Source organism: Corvus cornix, chromosome Z (genome assembly GCF_000738735.6).
Source record: "Corvus cornix cornix isolate S_Up_H32 chromosome Z, ASM73873v5, whole genome shotgun sequence".
Lineage (NCBI taxonomy): Eukaryota > Metazoa > Chordata > Aves > Passeriformes > Corvidae > Corvus > Corvus cornix.
In genome coordinates this window covers 34,200,769-34,220,309 of record NC_046357.1, presented here as the reverse complement: position 1 = coordinate 34,220,309, position 19,541 = coordinate 34,200,769, and the positions used below count along the sequence as shown (strand labels likewise).

Below are 19,541 nucleotides of genomic sequence, written 5' to 3'. Positions count from 1 at the left end.
GTCCTTTTCCCTTCTGTAATTGTACTGAGCTCAGCAAAGCTATACTAAGACTGAAATTCATCTTTATGTTTTCTGACAATAGCAAAATGAACAGAGAAAGCACCAAGCATCTTCACCTTAACAGAGTTGAACTGAGAGGCACAAAGCAGGCTAGAAATTGCCTTACCTCTAGAACATGACTGATACATGACAGATAATCATATGACGAAGAAAAAGGTACTCATTCAATTAATCTAAGTTTAAAAGCTTTCAAACCTCTAGGGTAAGAGGTGAGCACTGTCACTAATTTATAATTTTCCCCTTGCTTCCTGAGTGACAAATACATTTTAAGCCCATTTATTAATATACCTTTGGATGAACAGCTTATAAAAATAAGGAAAAGCACAATAAGCAGGAATCTGCCCTTTGCTCTAAATGAATCAAATTTGTAGGTGTATCTAAAAGCTTTGCAAAACAAGAGAGGAAGATCTGTGCTTTTCCTGAAAGCCTGTCTTCAAGCTGCATGAGAGCATCAAATATACCTGCAGGCAGAATTTAGCACAGTCTTCTCAATGCACACTTACGCTTGAGAAGAAGAAAAATAAAAAAACAAGCATGCATTACTATAAATATTATAAATATAACTGCAACATATTCTATTACTGTAAAAAGTGCAAGATGAGAAACAGTCAGGATAAAAATCCATACAACGCCCATATGACTATAGTACATTACTCTGAAAAAGGAAGCCCTGCTTACCAGTTATTATGTGAATGCTTATAGTCCCTTGATCCTTTTTGTTTCAGTCATTCAAAGGGGAGGATCTATGAACGCTTGTCAGGCGCTCCCCTCAAAGAGTACTTGATGGCAACAATCAAGAAAAATTTATGAAAGAAGAAACAGGAGCTACTGTGGTTATATTTTTCTGTTAGTAAGATATGCACTAAATTTTATCACACAGTCCTCATAAAGCAGTATCTATGTGGGAGAAGGCTTTAGAGAAATGCTTACCGGATCACCTCCAGACGCAAAGGAGATGGATTGCATATGGTGATTTGCTATGATCTGTATGGATCAAAAAAAGAATAAGTGTGAGTCAGATCCTTTTCTTACAGTTTGCAATTTTGATTTCTTTTTTTGCTTGTATGCTGGTGAAAATCCAAAATCAAGATCAAAATTACCTACAAGGACTTAAAAGAGTAGAATGATAATATAAACAAACTTTAGGATGAATGTATCTATTCTGCTGTTTTTAAAAATGTACCAGGACACTGTAAAATTGCTAAACATGCTCAGAACTCCAGTAAATCAAACAGACCTGTCAGGGAGTATCTTTGGAGAAATTCTAATCTGCTAAAACTCACTTTCTTTATTACAGATAATGATAAATGAAACAAAAGGTCCTATTCATCAAACCATTTTTCTGCTGATGCCACTCTGGTGAAATCAATGAAACCATGCCAACCTGTACACCAGCTAAGGCTCCTAACATTGCATCCAACATCTACTGTCATTTTATGTTTCAAACATCAACATGTTTGCAATATACAAACAGAATTGTGAATCTAGCTGCAGTGTAGCATTGTGGACAAATTCACAGGCACACTCCAGGGCATTTGAAATTCAAATTGCTTATGTACAATTTGAACTAATATGATATTTCTCTGGGAAGAGACAAATTGTCCTGAACCTCTAATAAAAGCAGAACATCTCTGCTATTCTGAGAATTAACTTACGGAATTTTTTAATAATGAAATCATGTAACAACCAAGAAAGAAAATATCATTTGAAAGAAACTTTCATTTGATATTTGAGTCACAAAAGCCATGCCAAGGAATTAATCTGGGTTGGGACAGGCCCCTGTTTAGTGCCTATGGAGAGGGAACCATATACAAAAAACCATTATGGAAAAAACAATATAGGCTAGAAAGATATTCTCTGGGCTGTTTCCTCTAATCTGCTTCTTAAAGACCTGAACTATCAACTACCATCCTTGTAAAGAAAAAAGCCTGACAGGACTTTCTCTGTATCTTGCTGCTTTGCTAAGTCAGAGAGAGCTGATTACTATTTGTAGTGTTTCTTTTGTATAAAGAGCCCTTCATTTCCAAAAGCCCTGCTTGTCCCACAACAGCCTCTGAAGATGTGGTTAGTTTTTAAGTGTTCACTGGTGAATTAGTGTTCTGTTACTCATCAGTGACAATTTCCTTCTGTTTTTCCCATAAAGATAAAGTAACAGTAGAGTATATGCAATATAGAATACATATAGCATGTAGAATAGCCTAACAATAGAACTGATGTTCTATTTCATATTACCACTGTCTTGACTTATGCAAATAACCCAATCTTTTACTTCAGCATCATATAAAAGACAAATTATTTCAGATTGTCACTAAACTAATTTTTTCCAAATTTTAAGAAAGCTGAAAAGTGCTTGAAACCATTATTTCAAGTCAGGGTTTTTATTGTTTTAACTCCACAGCTTATTTGGTTTAGCTTAGTTTGAGGTAGGGGTATTCCCCACCTCACTTCTGCCAATACCAAAATACTGAAAAGAGACACAGCAAATTACCAATGCCTTGCATTGCTCAAAATAAAATAATTTGCTAATTTTGGCATATAGTTCAGAAACCTTTCAATCTATGCCAACTTGCATTTTAAAGAAATAAACAAAACAAAATCGTCTACCACTCATCCCTGCTTAATATGTTCACAAAACTGTTCTGCAGGGGTACGTGCAGTTACTTTCCTTCTACCACAAGGGCCAACAACACTGTCTTTTCTTCCAGATCTGCTGGGAAAAAGAGGCTAATAAAAGTTTGCAGCCATCTTCCTGCTGGGGGCCTCAAAGGGCAAAGCTGCTGGGCCATGCTCATCTGCAAATCAAATCCTCGGCATAAACAAGAAACAGGGGCGGCCACAGCCAGACTAGGGAGCACTGAGAAACCAGACATTTCCCAGGCCTGCAGCACCCAGAAGAATCTGCCTCAAAAAGAATGATATGAGAGAAAGATCAACAGTTTTGTCAACTCAGAGAAAAGGCAAAACATGTGGGGGATGACTCTTCTCTGGAATAAATCAGTTTAACTACATTTCTGCCCTAGCATTGGTTGACTGCAAGGTGACTTTCAGGATTTGGCACTTTCCTAGTAGACCTAACTAACATCAAGTGCTTATGCTTCTGATGGGGGGTAACTGTCCTTATGAAAAGCACTGCTGTGTATATTCCATAGTAAAGCTACAAACTACTGCAGCCCGTCATAGCACTCCTCCCACAGTCTCAGTGCTCACTGTAGAAGATTTCTAAATAAGGATAAGATAAGGATAAATAAGGATAATGTTTTCTAAATAAGGATAAGAATGAAGATATACAAATGAAAACATAGTAATAAACAGCAAGCTTTTTCTTAGTATATATATCTTTTCTTGTTTTTTAACCCTGAGGCTCCAAAGGACAATAGGAATTTTACTTTTTCCTCTCTGGCTGTATCTGGGCAGAAAGTTGCGTGCCCCAACGCAGTATGTGGTTCACAGCAAATAGCACAGCAGTGACTACGCATGTCTGTCTGCTTCCTCTTTATATATACTCTGAGCAAGGATTTTTCTCATCTCATACATCATTCACAAACCACTGCAGTGATTCCCCAAAGTCTGTCTATACCTTCAACACAGAGAAGAAGAAATGAGTTACTTTAAAAATGCTGCCCTGTCTCTCTAAAAGACTGGCCTTTCACTGCACTGCAAAATCCCTGAGGCTGTATTTTTAGCCGTGCCTCAGGAATAGTTTGCCCTTTAAGACTCCAAATGGGAAGAAAACAACAAAATTGGGAATGTACATTCAGTATTTTAGTTTTTACTCCAAGCACATCTCTTTTACCACTCTGAAAGTTCGTAATCTTATTCAGTAAGAGCTCCCATGACCAGAAAATTGTATTTCACATCATAGGTCTTTTAAGAGCAAAACCAATCTACCTGAAACATGGCATGAAGAAAATAATTCATCAAAGTTGTTTTGATTAGTGAATTTATCTGACTTCCACTCTGATTTATATTTTGGGTTCATTCATTTTATGATATTATTGAGGAATAATGACTTTGAGCAACTGAGTATTTGGCAGACAGCAAATAATTGTGCAGCAGGCTGTTCATCAAAAGCCTCACAAATTAATACAGAAGTTACACTCACCTGTTTTGTATCTGGATTCATTAGATTTAAGCTGCTGGTGGAGATATTCAACATTATGCTCATTCCTGCAAACTGAAGATTGCTCTTTCCCAAGATGCTAGAAAGGACTTTGCTTGGTGGCTGTGAGGAGGGGGGGAAAAAGCAGATTTTTGTTCTCTGGTTTTTTTTAATGACCTTCATTGTATGCAGGGTTAGTGGTGATCTTAAAGGCTTCTCAAAAGTTTATCACTTTTCAAAGATCATTTAATTGCAATAGCTGTTTTCCTCTGGAAATTATTTCTCTCTCTATTTATACTACTACTAACTACTACTACTACTACAACAATAATAATAATAATGTAGTAGTAGTAGTAGTAGTAGTAGTAGTAGTAGTAGTGATACTAGCCAAGCAGTTATTCATCTACCCTTGACCAAAAATATAGGAGTTTTGTGAGACAGCAAGGTCTCGTCTTCACCAAGGGACCAAGTAAGCTGCCTAAGATGAATGCCTTCAGTCAATATCTTAAAATGACAATGTTCTTATTCTGTAAAAATAGCTTCAACTCTCAAAAAGAAATCTGTTGTTTGCTTTGCATCTACCAACTGTTCTACCCCCTTGCCACATGGAAAGTGGGACTGTAGTGATACTGGGATGCTCACAAAATGGGATATGGAGTGTTATGTACTAGATGACCTCTAAAGGTCCCTTCCAACCCAAACCATTCTGTGACTTTGCTTGCAGACTTAACAGTAGATAAAAGCCAGATATAGATGAAATAAAACCTCTGTATGCTGGGGTACAACATGCATTAAAAATTCTCAGAGAATAAGTCTAAGAATGTAATACAGGGAATGTAATAATATTGATAAGTTTTGTAGGCATTTCACCATCTTTTAGGAGGTTTTTTGCAATAGATGTTATGCTGTCAAAGCAAAATTCACAAACTTCTCTCCTTTGACAACTATGGGGAGCCACATAGCTGCATGAGAGCAGCCTCATTCAAGTAACCACAGCCTGTAAAAAATCAGACTGCCCAGCAGTAACAGACCAAGTCCTTCCACTTGCTCTACTTTCACTGATGAATATTTATACTGGTCATTAGGACATAAAAGCAAATCTATGACTGGAGGCAGTGTTCTTCTGCCACTATATTTGCATTTGTCCTAAGCTGCCTGCAAGCTTACATAGTTTTGTTCGTAGCAGGATGGACACACCTGAGCTTCTGTAGTCCTGAAATTTTACATACTTTCAATTTTAGTTTCTTTTCCTTCTGATTAACTCATTAAAAATACACTACCTACATACTGCTCCTGTGTAACCTGTGCTGCACTATTTCAACCATGTCATGTTACAGAGCTAGTCCTTCATTAACTTTGCAATAAAAAAAACTCTTTTGAATATTCTTGTATCTCTTCTTTCCTTAATCCGTCATGATTCCCAGGTCATGCCTAAGGATCACCTATCCACAGTGTGGGTAAAGTGTGAAAACTTGGCCTCAGGAAGTACATGTCACCTTAACCAAATTCATATGCCACTACTGGCAGAAACATGATGAATATACATACCAGAGACATGTCTTTCACATTTATCTGAAGTTCTGTTGCTATGTCTTTTCAATAACTGATAAGCAACATTACTTGTAAAACCTGTAATGCAGCACGGTGTGTCACTAGGCACTTGGAACTCTGTTTAACTTATTTTTCCAACTATATTTTGTGTCATTTTGCTATCCAAGAAGAAAGATACTTTCGTCTTTACTTTCTGATTTAAAATGAAAAGCCAGAGAACCAAGAAAAGCCAATGAGATAAATTTGGTGGTGGTGAAACCGTAACCTTAATTTCTGAGTCAATTTCCCATGACACCGTGACACATGTTGTCACATATGATTGATTATACCAGGGGATGATTCTCCATTGCAAACAAGCGGCATTTCATCCCATCCCTTTTTGCTGAGATTCTGCCTAGATGGTGGAGCAGCTGGGGAGGCAGGCAGACCTTTCCCTTCACCTGCCCATTCTCCTCCCATGCCTAAGAACACACACGAGGCCTATAATTAACTACTTTCTATGCTTCTTCCCTTAGAGACAGCATTACATCCCAGCTTTGCCAGCAGGCCTCTGGAAGAGACTCTTGAGAGCCATCAGTGCCGGAGCTGAGCCAAGGCTTCCTCCTCTCCCTGTCTGAAGCCTCTAACTCCCAGCACACAAACAAAAATAAAAGCATGGTAACTGTCAGGTACACAGTGGACTCACCATCAGCGCTGGGCACTGAGCATCAGCCACAGGTATTTACGGAAAGAACACAGGGAACAAAGGATCACCTCATATGCTATTTCCATTTCCAGAAATCAGTGATTACCAAACTCATTAAATGTCATCAGTAGATTTATGCTTCAATAACAAATCTAGTCACTCTCAAAACTATATATGTTTTGGGCTTCTGCGGTATCTTCCAGCACCTATTTTCATAATTTAGTTATGCATTTTACGAAAAGGCATCCCATTTTTGTTTTAACTCTTCCACCTCCAATCTACAAAAGAAATAAAATAAAAGGAGGAGGTTTCTACGGAAGGAGCATAAAGGCACAGCCTTCATCCTGGATGTATTTATACTTCCAGGTGCCAAGAAAAGCAGATCCTGACCAAAAGGGCAAGCAACAATATACAGTGGGTGAAAACAGCCAATACTTTAAATGATTAATCATCTGCAATTCTCAAAGCTGCCTTAAAGTCACCTGCCTGCTGTGCCTGGTCTCCACTGTGCTGAACACAGAAAATACAGTCAACTGCACTACAAGAGAAAAAAATACCTTTCGTTTCTTGAAGGCTCTTTTGGCACCAGGCATGGCTTCACAAACACGACTGATTGCTTCCCTGAAGAGACAGAAAAAAGCTTTATGGCAAAAGAATGTGTGGGTTTCTTCATTACGCTTGAAATGCACTGGAAAGAACAACTTCGACTGTATTTCTGTTCACAAGTGAGGACAGCTAGCAGGTCAGTTAGCTTTGTTCTAAAAAAGAAAATGTTTCCTCACACTATTAAAAAGACCTTTTCTCACTGTAAATTAGCATATTGCTCTTAATACCATCCTTCAAGTCTCACTTTTGTACACTGCTTAACATCTTCTTTTTGAAAAAATGTTTATTTTAATAAGAGAGTTAGAAATCATAATTTTTCTTACTACTATACTATGCACTTTTCCAGTGAGAGCAAAACCACCAGGCTTTAGATAGTATCAGAACCCAAAATATTCCTGGTAATATGTCCATTCTATAGAGTACATGAGATGTACAACATTTTAATTGATACTAGTTCGATACAACCTGAGTAATTTATTAGTGGCCTTATGTTTACATTATAAAGAAAATTAATGCCATCAACTTTTTGCTTCAATTTTTTAATATTGCTTCATTTTTCCCATCACACTCAGGTTGACTGAAAGAAATGTATGTCCAAAACTGATCTGAATCCATACCCTTTCATAGAAGAGTAACTGCACACCAAAAAACTCTTGAAATCATACTGCTTCAAACAAATCTTATAGTTCCTTTCAGTATTTAGCAACTTATTATCTGAATAGTCAGTCTGGTCAGTGTTTAGAATTTGCTGCTGTACACACAGACCTTGTTCTGACCACCAGGTACAAGGCTTTAATAGGCTTGTCCCCCTGATACTGCAAGACAGAATGGCTTCACAGGAATGAGCAAAGGTGACTCCAAACCTTATTTAACTATTTTTAATATGTATTGAGACTAACAACACATTATATTTAGAGCCAAAACCATGAAAATAACACATATTTTATGCAAAAACCCCCTCCAAAACCGCAAACCAAACCAACCAACCAAAAAAAACCCAACCCAAACTAGAAAACAACAGAATGGGAGACAATGAACTACAAGCTAAAGAATAGTCAAAATAATCAAAACCTTGAAACATCATCTGGATAAAGACATAAATGATTTTAACTTTGTGCCATATGCTGTGTATTTCAACTATGCACAGGATCAACAGGTGAGTCAGGAGAACAATGTCATACACTTATAGCAGCATTCAATTCATAATGACTCAGCAAGCGCTACAGATTGTATCAGGTGGTAATCAGTAATTGCTATATCATTATGCCTTGTGAGCTTTTAGCTAGGATCCAATCCAAAGTTTGAATCACCTGAAAGAATCACATTTTATTGGTTTGGGGAAGTGGGTGTTTGTGGGAATGGAACATGCCTTGAAGCAGGTTTACAGTCCTGCCATTCTGAAGAAGTGTGAGATTTATAGCAAGAGATGCTATAAAGATGCATCTCTTGCTATAAATGGTTAAAAAATCTTTTTTAAGATGGTTAAAAAATCTTTCAAGCACATTATCTTCCTTAGGTCTAGAGGAGAGGTTGATTGTTCCATAACTTGTCTTATTCCCCCAACTACATCTGTTTATCTAATAAAATTGCCTCTCACTACAAATCCTGCCTTACATATGCACTCAGGCCATTATAGCTACAACTGCACCCCATTTCATGGTTCAGTGCTTGTACTTAGTTCCCACCTTTACCACAATTTCTTTTTACTCCAAACAAGCATTTTAAAGTAATTGCTAGATTTTCTTACAAAGCAAGTAAAAAGCAGTTGGTTTAAAAGAACAGGTCTGATGAATTTAGAAATAAAGCACAGCAAGCATCACACAGCGATCACCATGATACTGAGACATAGGTCACTCCTGAAAATGTAATCAGGGGAAAGTAAATAGTATACCTCTCAATAGAAAAATTCACCATAAATGCTTGTCTTTGACTCAAGAAAAACAAACAGACATCATCTTTTACAGAGTCAGCCTCCCTGGCTAATGAGCTAAAACTTGTTGTTTCCCAGCTCTTTCTTCTGCTGAAGCAAACCATTTGGAGGTAATGGAATGGGAAGTCCAGGCCAGTGGCAGTCTCCAGCCCACTTCAGTCTTTCAGACCCATGCCTCTTGCTTCACCAGATATGTCTTCGTTTCCCAGGCATTTTGACTGCAAGTTGCTCTCAGAGAGACATCACCAACACTTGTCTCATCTTTGTCTCTTCCAGTGCTCCAACTGGTGCATTGAGATACCTTGCAGGTTTTGCATCTCACAGGAAAGACTTGGATTTCAGAGATATATTCTTGAGACATAAATTAGTCTATAACTTCCTTTCTCTTCCTATTTGCCCCCATCATCTTCTCTCTCTAGTGGCAGCATGGAACTTATAGAAAGACAAGGGGATTTCCAGGCCACTGCACCCAAGAAAAAATGTGTGCAATCTTGTGATTTTTCTAGTGCAGGGTTGGGTTTTGTAGCAGTTTTGCTACTAGCTCTTCTATCTGCCAGCTCCTGACAAACAGACATTAAGTGTGTTACTCAATAGATCCATCCGACTCAAGGACCTTGTTGATCAAAACTACCACTTGAGCATATGTGAGGAAACACACTAGCTGAAAAGGCTGAAGGCCAGGGCAAGACTTGGCAAGGCAGCCTTGACTACTCCTTGCACGCCCTGTCTTGGTAGAGCAGAGAAAGCACTGAGAGTGGAAAAGCTGGGCTACACATCCTCTCACTCAGTAAAAAAGCACTATACAATTTCCAGCTACCTGTCTTCCTTTTGGTAAAATATCTCAGTTTTACAGAACTCAGTGTTCCCAAAGGCTGTGGGAAGACTGGGACCCTTTGGGTTTTGAAACTCTGTGAATACTAAATGTATTCAAGCAACTGCAGAGTTAAAGTTAACAATGCTTTTAGTGAAAATGCTGGGAACTTCAGAAAACATATTCATAGAGCAATTCTGTGTAATCAAGGTCAGAGTGTCCTGGCAGCAACTCTTTGCATGCCTGAAACAGAAGGCACAGTACTTTTCCTGTGTGGGAGTGAAGGAGTCTAAAAGCAGTATTTGAAAAAATAATAATAAAAAAAAAGGACGACTGAACATCTGTCACTGCACTGATATGCATTTTATCCAAAGGCCACCAAGATGATTAGAGGGATGGAGCACCTTTCCTACGAGGACGGGCTGAGAGAATTGGGATTGTTCAGCCTTGAGAAGTGAAGGCTTTAAGGTGAACTAATGTGGCCTTGCAGTACCTGAAGGGAGCCTACAACAAAGATGGAGAGAGATTTTTACAAGGGCATTTAGTGGTAAGACAAGGAGGAATGGCTTCAAACTGAAAGGGTAGGTTTAGACAAGAGGTTAGGAAGAAATTTTCCACTGTGAGGGAGGTGAGGCACTGGAACAGGTTTCCCAAAGAAACTGTGGGTGCCCCATCTCTGGAAGTGTTCAAGGCCAGGTTGGATGGGACTCTGAGCAACCTGGTCCAGCGAAAGGTATCCCTGCCCTTGGCAGGGGGATTGGAACTCAATGGTCTTTAAAGTCCCTTCCAACCCAAACCATTCTATGATTCTATAATAGTTTCCAGATCACTCTGTTCAGAATACTCCAGATCATTTTGGGGGTGAGGTTGTGCACAGATAGCCTGGTGATGTGGAAAGACTGGCCTAAAGATTTTTTCCCAGCTTGCATTGCCAGGTAGCACAGGGCAGATGTAACCATGTAACCTTTTTTTTTTTTTTGCAGCAAACCAAATTTGCAAATGTCTAAGCAGCACAAACACCTGAGTCACAAATCAAGCCCAGGAACAGGTATTGCTGGTAGGCTGCCATCACTTGACTTGTGCAAAGAAACACTCGCCTAAGTAAGGCAAAAATAAAAGTTCTGTATATATCTGCATGGGCTAAATATTGTGCAGTTTGGTAAAGTTGGATGTGACTACATTTGGTTCCTTTCCAATATGAAAATTATTTGACAGAGACACATATTACACCTTTCTAAGCTACATCCTGCTTCATTAGCTAGGCTCAGACGAAAATCAGTATAGAGTTATGCCGATCTCTTGTAAAATTAGTTACTGTGCTGTCTGCAGTAGGGACCACATGCTGAGTTCCAAATCTGTCCAAGAGTATTTTCTGCTTTGCAGATGGCCATACTGTGGAGTCATTTTCTTGGCACAAAACATGTTGCATATTTTGAATATAATTTCAGCATTCAAGTGTATTCAGTAAAAAAATCACCAATATTCATTTTCTGAGACTGACCAACCCTTCTTTAAAGTGGCTTGACATCTGAGACAGAAAAAGGGGCATTTTATATTGCCATTTAGTTCCATTAAAAAGGCTAATGCCCTGGTGTCATTCATAGCTTTAGTGATATTTTATTCTGTTATACAAAGGATAACAGGAAGCTCAAATGTGCTCCTCTAGGAAACATCATCACATGAAAATACTCTCCATTTTTTGATTGTGATGTTTTATTGTTCCTGTTCTTAATTAATAGGATTTAATTAATTAAACCCCAGAATTGCAGAACTCTTATTTCAGGGAAATAACAGATACATACAAAACCCACAGATTTTCTCAACATATTTGGAAAAAGTAAAGCCATCTCAAATAATGAGGTGAGAAAATGTGACTACTTTTTGTCTGAAATGCTTTGTGTAACAATATTTAAAACCTACTAATACTCTTTTGTTAAGATATTCTACTGTCCTGTAGTTCCCAAGTTTATATTTCCCCACCTCAAAAGCTTAGGACTACACAGGTTGAAAAACAGACATCAAAAGAAAGACTTTCTAAATGGAAGAATTGTTCAGAAGGCTCACAGTTATTTCTTAACATTACTAAGTTCCTGTCAATTTTAGTAACTTTTAATCATTACCAAGTATTGTACCAGTATTTGCTGAGGAGAAACAAAGTCTGTACTAAATATAAAAATAACTTGCTTCTGAGAAAATAGAAAAATAAAACAGAGACAAAACCCATATTTTTAGAAGTCTGTTTAATAATTGGAATATTTTTTGTTCATTTGCAAAGGCAAAGGAGCATGTGCCGTCTGAAGTAGCACAGGGGACATTCCCAACGTCTGAAGACTAAACCAGTATTTGATGGAAGATTGACCATGTCTGGAGGATGGAAGGCTGAAGCAGTAGCTCAGGAGAATGAATCACAGGGTGTGGAGAGGAAGGGGAGGCTAACTCTGCGGCGGAGATGCACCTACTGCCACAAATCCAGAGCACTGTGCAGCAGCACCCCTGAAGGGAATCCCCCACAGGATCTAGTGCAGAGAGACTGAGTGATGCCATTTGTCACCATCCTGACCGAAGTGAAGCCTGTCTTGGTAGGAAGCCTGGAAGAAAACTTTTAAACTTGTGGAATAAGGTGACATCAAGCAGATGTGTCACACAAGCTGATGTCACTCGTAGATCAAGATGACAACTCTTCTTTTTCTTTTTGTCAGCTCCTCATTTTGTTTCTTCAAATGGAGTTTTCTCACATGTAGAAAATCTAAAAGCAGAAAATGAAAGGAAGCTGGCCAAATTAATTTTTGGTTTACTGAATAAACTTTATACACTCAAGTGGTTGGCTTTGGCAACTATTAGGCATAGAATACCACATGTCATTAGATGTGTAGTATGCAATCTATCTAATGATAGTTATTCCTATGCTCCTGCATCTTCAGTGTGAGATTTCCATTAATCTCCTAAGGGAAACAAATGCACCTCAAAAGACTCTTTTGCTTTTACTGGCAAAGAAACTTTTTATCCATTGGTATGCTCTGTTCTCTGTATTTATAGATGACCTAACCTTTTAAGGAATATTTGAGACATTTTCTGTACAATTTGTACCTTCTTTCATAACATTCAAGTAAGTTTCAGAAAATCCAGTTTCATTCATCAGTAATGGAGCAGTCTACCTGATCTTGATGATTTCTTCCAACACAGTAGTTCTGAACAATGGTCTTACTTTAGGAAATGTACAGTGAAACTTGTTTATCCTACCAGCACACCTCAGCTATATCTCTAAACTCTGCATGCATACACAGCTTTGATGAACATAAAGTAAGGGCATATAAAACCTTGGTGTTGAATGCACAGCTACAAAACCTTCCTTACAGACAACCCTCCAACTGTCAAGAATATGGTCAATGACACAAAAAAAAAAATCTAAACTGAAATGTACTTTAAGTTTTAGATCTGCTAAGGAGCTCAATCCTTTAATTTCTTTTATGACCACCAGGCTTTTCTCCACTCAGCCGGGTCTCTAGCTATTTATCATAGTCCTGGCCAGAGAAATGGAGAGAGAGAGAAATTAAAACTGTTTTCTGTTGCTAAATCCGTTGCTAGGATCATAGTAATCTCCAAACTGGGTCCAGCCTCAGATCATTCACTAAAGTATTTTCTCTCTCAAAGAGTAGATATTAGCAGATACTTCAAAGGCAGACACAAGAAACTTTACAAAAGTAAAGTGAAAACATTTAGTCTAACAAATATTTTTCTCTAATGCCTAACTGGCTTCACACCCAAAGCAGGACTTTGGAGACAGGTATCTTACAAAAGCTCTGTATAAGACAGATGATACTTTATAAATATCTGAGCTGTGTTTGCCAAAAAGGACTATTCAGTGTTGATGAACTCTCTGGTGTGACTGGACATGTCATGCGAACAACACACAAATTCCTTATGCCATCGATTCTTTGTGAAATCAAGCTGCTAGGTGTTATTAGCAGAACATGAGAGTGTCTCGGTTTCCAGGTTTCTGGGATTTGTTAGCTTTGTACTGCAGTTTGCATTTAAAACATGTTAAGGCCACTCTGCTTCAGGTCCTGCCTCTGCAGACTCATGTGGAGTCATCATCTTTCTGAAAGTCCAGGATACAGCTATATCCCTAACAGCTTCCCTGACTATTTGGCTTTCAACTTTCCACCTTCCCCATCCCCCAAGAGGCTCTTTGTTTTCTTACAAAGGCAAATGGAGTGGGGGAGATCAATTAATTACTCCCACTCTGGCTTTGTATTACCATATTATTCCATAATTCCAAATACTAGGTAACAATTTCCACACTAATACTACATTGAAAATCAAAGATTCCAGTCTTAGGCACACAAAACCCTATTTATTCTACCCCATTGCTGTGCTAATAACAGCTTAACTAGCAAATATAAATTATTCTCAAACTACCAGGCACTATAGCTGTCACTGCCCCACTCAGAGGTGCGCTGTATGAACTATAAGGCTGTCTCCATCCACTTTTGAGACTCCTGCTTCCTGGTGAACTGAGCAGCAGCCAGCACCCCATGCTTCCCGCAGCTTTAACTCTGAACTAACTGGGCACACCTCGTCCTGCATACAGCTGTGTATGCAAACTGCAAAAGATCTATGTGTTCTGCCATCCTCCAAGCACCACCCCACATCCAGAGCTCACATGGAAGAAGGCAGAGAGAAAACACACTCACCTTCAAGCAACACAGCATGTTAAGGAGGATACCAAATACAGAATTCACTGCAGATAACAGATTACCTATCTGCATTCAAAAATCACAGGAGAAACATTCTTCCTTTCAATGTCTTCCACCCTTTTTTCAGTAATGCTTGCTGGCAATTAATTTCTGCAAACAATACAGATACAGGTGAAACAGTACATCAACTGAACTCATTCATATTGTTTAGCATTGGGCACAAATACAGCTCTAAACTTTGGATTTCCACCATCTCGTCTCCAGGGATATTGGCACAAATGAATTTGTTTTAATAATTTTATTAATAAAGTTCAGGCCCCATATTTGGAGCGGAATATTTTTCAAACTGTCCATCCCAATACAGTTAATGGAGACGACTGGGATCAGAGTTTGGATTTGGGTCCACTGCTGATATGAGGCATTTCAGTCCTCTGACCTATTGCTATTAAAACAGCATGCAACATATGTTTTACTCAGCATGGGGAGGTGTGACTTTATGATGCTGCATGCAATAAATTGATGGCACTCAATTAAATGCCAATGAACATGCATCCTTGTAGTTCAGACCTGGATGTACAACAAACAGTGCATGCAACATCGAATTCCAACAAGTGCATAAGTCACTCATGCTTACAACACAAAAGTGAGGACTCATTATTCTACAGCAGCTTTAACAATAAGCATACAAACATTTTACATGAACTGCAAACACTGCACATGTTGCAAAAGAATTTTACCTGATTTTTAACTTATTTTTTTTATAAAAAGCCGAAAGGCACAAAGGGCCTGGCCACAGAAGCTTAAGAGTGGCCCCTTTCTATGACGATGATGGTAGGTTTCGGATGAACTTTAACCACTTGCCACCAGCAGTTAGCTCAGTAGTCTCGTGCTAGTCCTCCTGTTCCTCCACTATGTTGAAAATTAAATGCTTTTGTTTGTCTTGCTGCCCAAGAAAGTCATCTTGACTTCACATGTGTTACAAGAATTATCACTGGGTAATTAAAGATGCAACACGTGGATTTAGCTGGCTTTCATTTATCATTATGTGTAATGGCTGACCGTTGTCTGGCGCATCCATTTATTTGCTCAAGAATTCACATGACATTACATTCATTACAGGAAAGAATAAATGCAATACAAGTGATTAATCTAGTTCCTCTATTTCTCCTGTAGTGAGAGAACATTGTGACTTCAAATGTGGAATGATAAAGGCAAAAAACTGTTAGAAATTGTAAATAACTGTTCATTTTTCCTCAAACTCAAAATTAGGACAGTAATAGCAGTGCAAGGCACCACCAAGGTTACTCAGATCTGATGAAGAGCATGCCAAGTAAAGTGTTTGCCCACCGCTCTCACATGAAGATAAATGTATTACTGTAAGTTTTAACATTTTAATGTACAAAAAGTGAAAAGGCAAAACAAACACAAGTTACAGGATAGGATAGGTAAGACAGCATTAGATGGCACAAGTTGATATTTCACAGGACAGCTATAAGGAAGGAAAGACTGCTGACAAAACTATTTACTCTGGGGCTTTGATGCAGGTCCTGAAATTGAAGCCAAAGTTCTTCATTTGTCAGATACGTCCACGCATGCACACTGATGTATATACTTTCCTAATGCATTATAACAGCTGTGATTTTCAAAGCCATTCAAATTGTCTACACAACCTTTTCCCATGAATTTCTTATCTCTAATTCACCAGATAAGTGGAAATCTCAGTCCGATTTTTAAGTAATTTCTAAGCGCTCACTCAACAATTTAAGTGCCATTTACAAGCACTAATTCATTTAATCACAGAGTTGTCTGTGACTGGGACTACCAGTTTGTCTAAAATAATACCCAGAGTTTTCAAGCAGAGCCAAAGACTACATGTCTTACCCTCCCATTACTGAGTCTCACAAGCTTTTTCTTCTAGGAATTGATGCTGCTTATTTTACTTTGGGGATTTGTTCATCCTCAAAGCTGACAAGAGACATAAAAGGACACGTGCAGTAACTAGAAGGCAGAAAAAAAGCAAATTTAGGATTCCTAATAACTGACTTCCTATGTTTAAGCTCTGCAACATGGAGAAAAAGTAAGGTTGTAGAAGGAGGCAGGGGTAGGCATGTGACACAGTGCTAGAAAGGGAGTAAGTGCTTTGTATGTGTCAAATATGATGTCTACTTATTAGGAAGAAATGCATCCAGGCTTCCACACTAAATCAAGAAACTTGACTCATTTTTTCTGTTTTTTAATCATACTTAGTAAATACTGCATAATGCCAGAAGTTAGAACAAGACAGATCACTTTCTTCTAAGACTGGTCTTGAAAGGTCTTGAAAAAATAACAGATCAAACAGGTGTGATGCATGCAGTAGGATCAATTTATAAAGTTGCGGGTCAGAAAGGGATCGCAGCTGCTGTGACACCTGTTTCTCTGGTTAGAGGAAACAGCACAGAGAAGTTTACACAGAGAAGCTTTTACTGCAGCTGTGGACCGAGGCTCCTTGCCTGATGTAGTCACAGCTAACACTACAGACCTAAGCCTTGGCCACACCACATCAGAAGCCATCAGGCTACCAGGACAGGTTTTTTTACTGCTGGAAAGCTGCAGAGAAGTCAGCAATGGACGTACCTAAAAATACATGTATGATGCAACAGATATAAATGTAACTTTCAGGTGCTTTTATTTTATTTGTAATCAAAGGTCTGCACAGGCCACTTGGTGCCAGCTGTCTTCTTAAGAGGGAATTGGTGCCTGTAATATCAGAACATCAGCCTTATTAATTCAGGACATACCTTGAGGCCTATGTTATGTTTCTTAATACACACCAGAAAGTTAATTAGCATGTGTAAATTTTAGCAATTTCTTAATAATATTTTCTTAATAAACAATAGGCTTGTACATTAAATACTACATGACAAAGCATGTGAGTACTGAAAACCTAGGACATGACAAGGGGATTTCTAGAGCCAGATGAATTAATGAAATGCAGATTAAGATGCTAGGTCCTGATTCAAAAGCTACCTAAAAACCTAAATATCTTAGATCAGGAACTACATTACATAAATGATGAGATTTCATTGTTTCATGGTAAACAGAAAATCATGAATGAAAAATAAAAAAGCAAAACAGGAAGATATGGTTTTCTGCTTGAAAAAAAAATACTTTGCTCTGGATATAATTACAGGAACATGGGATAACAAAATGATTTCATGTAGTGAAATATGCTATAACTTCAACAGAAAAAAAATGTAATGCCAAATTTGTTTCACAGTAAAAGCCAAGAAGATTTTTGGTTTTTTATTGGAGGAACTACAAGGCAAAGATATTTAGTTTGTGTAGACCATATTGCTTCAGATCACCAAATATGCTTATGCATTCATGTCCGAGTAGTGCCTTTAAGCTAGATAATGAGAAAAGTACAACACTATTCCAATGAAAGCATACAGTGAAGGAAACTGTGCAGAAAAATAAAGATTAATTCACTTCCAGATATAGAAAACAAACCAAATAATTATCACAACTGTTTCATAAGCCAGTATCACTGAACTTCCAAGTGGTAAACATAAATGTACCACCTGCATTGGAACTACAAGTCTGCTTTAGATATGAAATAATTTTCAAAGGTCACTGCTGAAATACATCAGAAATGTACATGCTACGTTTTAAAAAGTACAGTAGTAAAATTATCAAATGCCTCCATAGTCTGCAATGCTTGAAAAACAGGATTCTGTCATTTACCTGTCCTTGTGCTTCTACGCCTCTCTTCAGTGCAGTATCTTGACAAATTAATGGTTAATTTTTTGTGAGGACTTATATAGTCCAATTCAAAGCTGCTGTATGCAAGTGTAACTCAAAGTCAATGCATATAGACCATATGATTTGCATCCAAGCCTAAAACCAAGTGATTTTTCTCATTTAATAAAAGAAATATTTAGCTGTTTATGGCATGATAAATGGTTTATGACAGATTTATTTATAGTCAACTGTAAGACGCCTCAAAGAGGTGAAATTCAAGCACTGTATTCAGTCATATCACTTTATATGTGTTTCTTTGAAAAGTATTTCTTTATCATTTCAAATCCAGAATTCGAAGAAGTGGTCTCCAGTTGCTAGAAGACATCAGTGCTACATTCCTCTGAAATCAATGACTCAGCTTTTCAAGTGAAAATGGCTGCAAAACACCATTCCTATAGTTCTCAGAAAATATTCTTCATAGAAAAAAATGATTCATGGACACTTCTACTTCTTTAGTGTTGTACTTATGTACTGCTCTTACAAAAATACCAGAACGAATTTAAAAGAATTGCCATAGGAATCTAATACAAGCTTATTGTTTCTTACATACAGTTTGAAAAAGAAACATTCTCTGGCTTTGTCTCTGGTATCATCGTGGTGATACATTTTCATTTATATCCTTTGTGCAGATAGTTTGTTATCTGACAACTTTTCATAAGAAATTACTATAAAAACCCATAAAAATAAACTCCAAACCAGCTCCCTAGATTAATTTTGAGATCATAGATTTTAAGCATATTCTAATTCTCCCTGGCTTACCCAGGTAAGGCACTTACCCAGATAAGTGCCTTACTTGGCATAACAAATGGCAAAAATTTTCTAAAGTAGTTCCTGGCATATCAAAAATCCAAAGAGAAAATATCTTTTAAGTCCTGTTGAAACTGTATTAATACCATGTAAGGGATTTACCTGTAAAAGCAAAATTGAAAAGCGGACTTACTGTATCCAAAAATTCTTTACTGTGTGTTTTGCCATCTTTCTGGCCTTTCCACTCTGGGGACACAATTCAGAAGTTACTTTAAAAAACATAGTTGTACAAAGTCTTACCTTGCAACCTGCATTCTAGTACTGAAGTCAAGAGATCTCATTGACCGTAAGACTTCTATACACCCCAAGTACTGTAAGGAAAAAGAAACAGTTGGAAAATGTATTATAATTATGCTTGAGTTCTGGGAGAAAATGCAACTAACCATTAAAAGGCAATGTGCAATTATTATTTTTACATTTGATTTATCCTATGTCTAAATTTGCTATTGTATGTCACAGATTTGTTCCATAAACATTTTATTTTATTTGTCACATTTCATTCAACATATAAT

The 19,541-nt window shown here is 37.8% G+C and overlaps 1 protein-coding gene across 8 annotated transcripts in view; it reads right to left on the bottom strand.

Annotated features, from left to right (window-relative positions):
- The window catches only part of SHC3 (SHC adaptor protein 3), a 77,585-nt gene that overhangs the window by 22,188 nt on the left and 35,856 nt on the right, over positions 1–19,541 (bottom strand). For all 8 annotated transcript variants that reach the window (XM_019286226.3, XM_010399958.4, XM_019286224.3 and 5 more), the window contains 4 exons: positions 19,270–19,340; positions 6,953–7,016; positions 4,163–4,282; positions 991–1,044 (listed from right to left, as the gene is read on the bottom strand). In XM_019286226.3, coding sequence (XP_019141771.2) covers positions 991–1,044; positions 4,163–4,282; positions 6,953–7,016; positions 19,270–19,340 — 309 coding nt within the window. The remainder of the gene's footprint in view (positions 1–990; positions 1,045–4,162; positions 4,283–6,952; positions 7,017–19,269; positions 19,341–19,541) is intronic.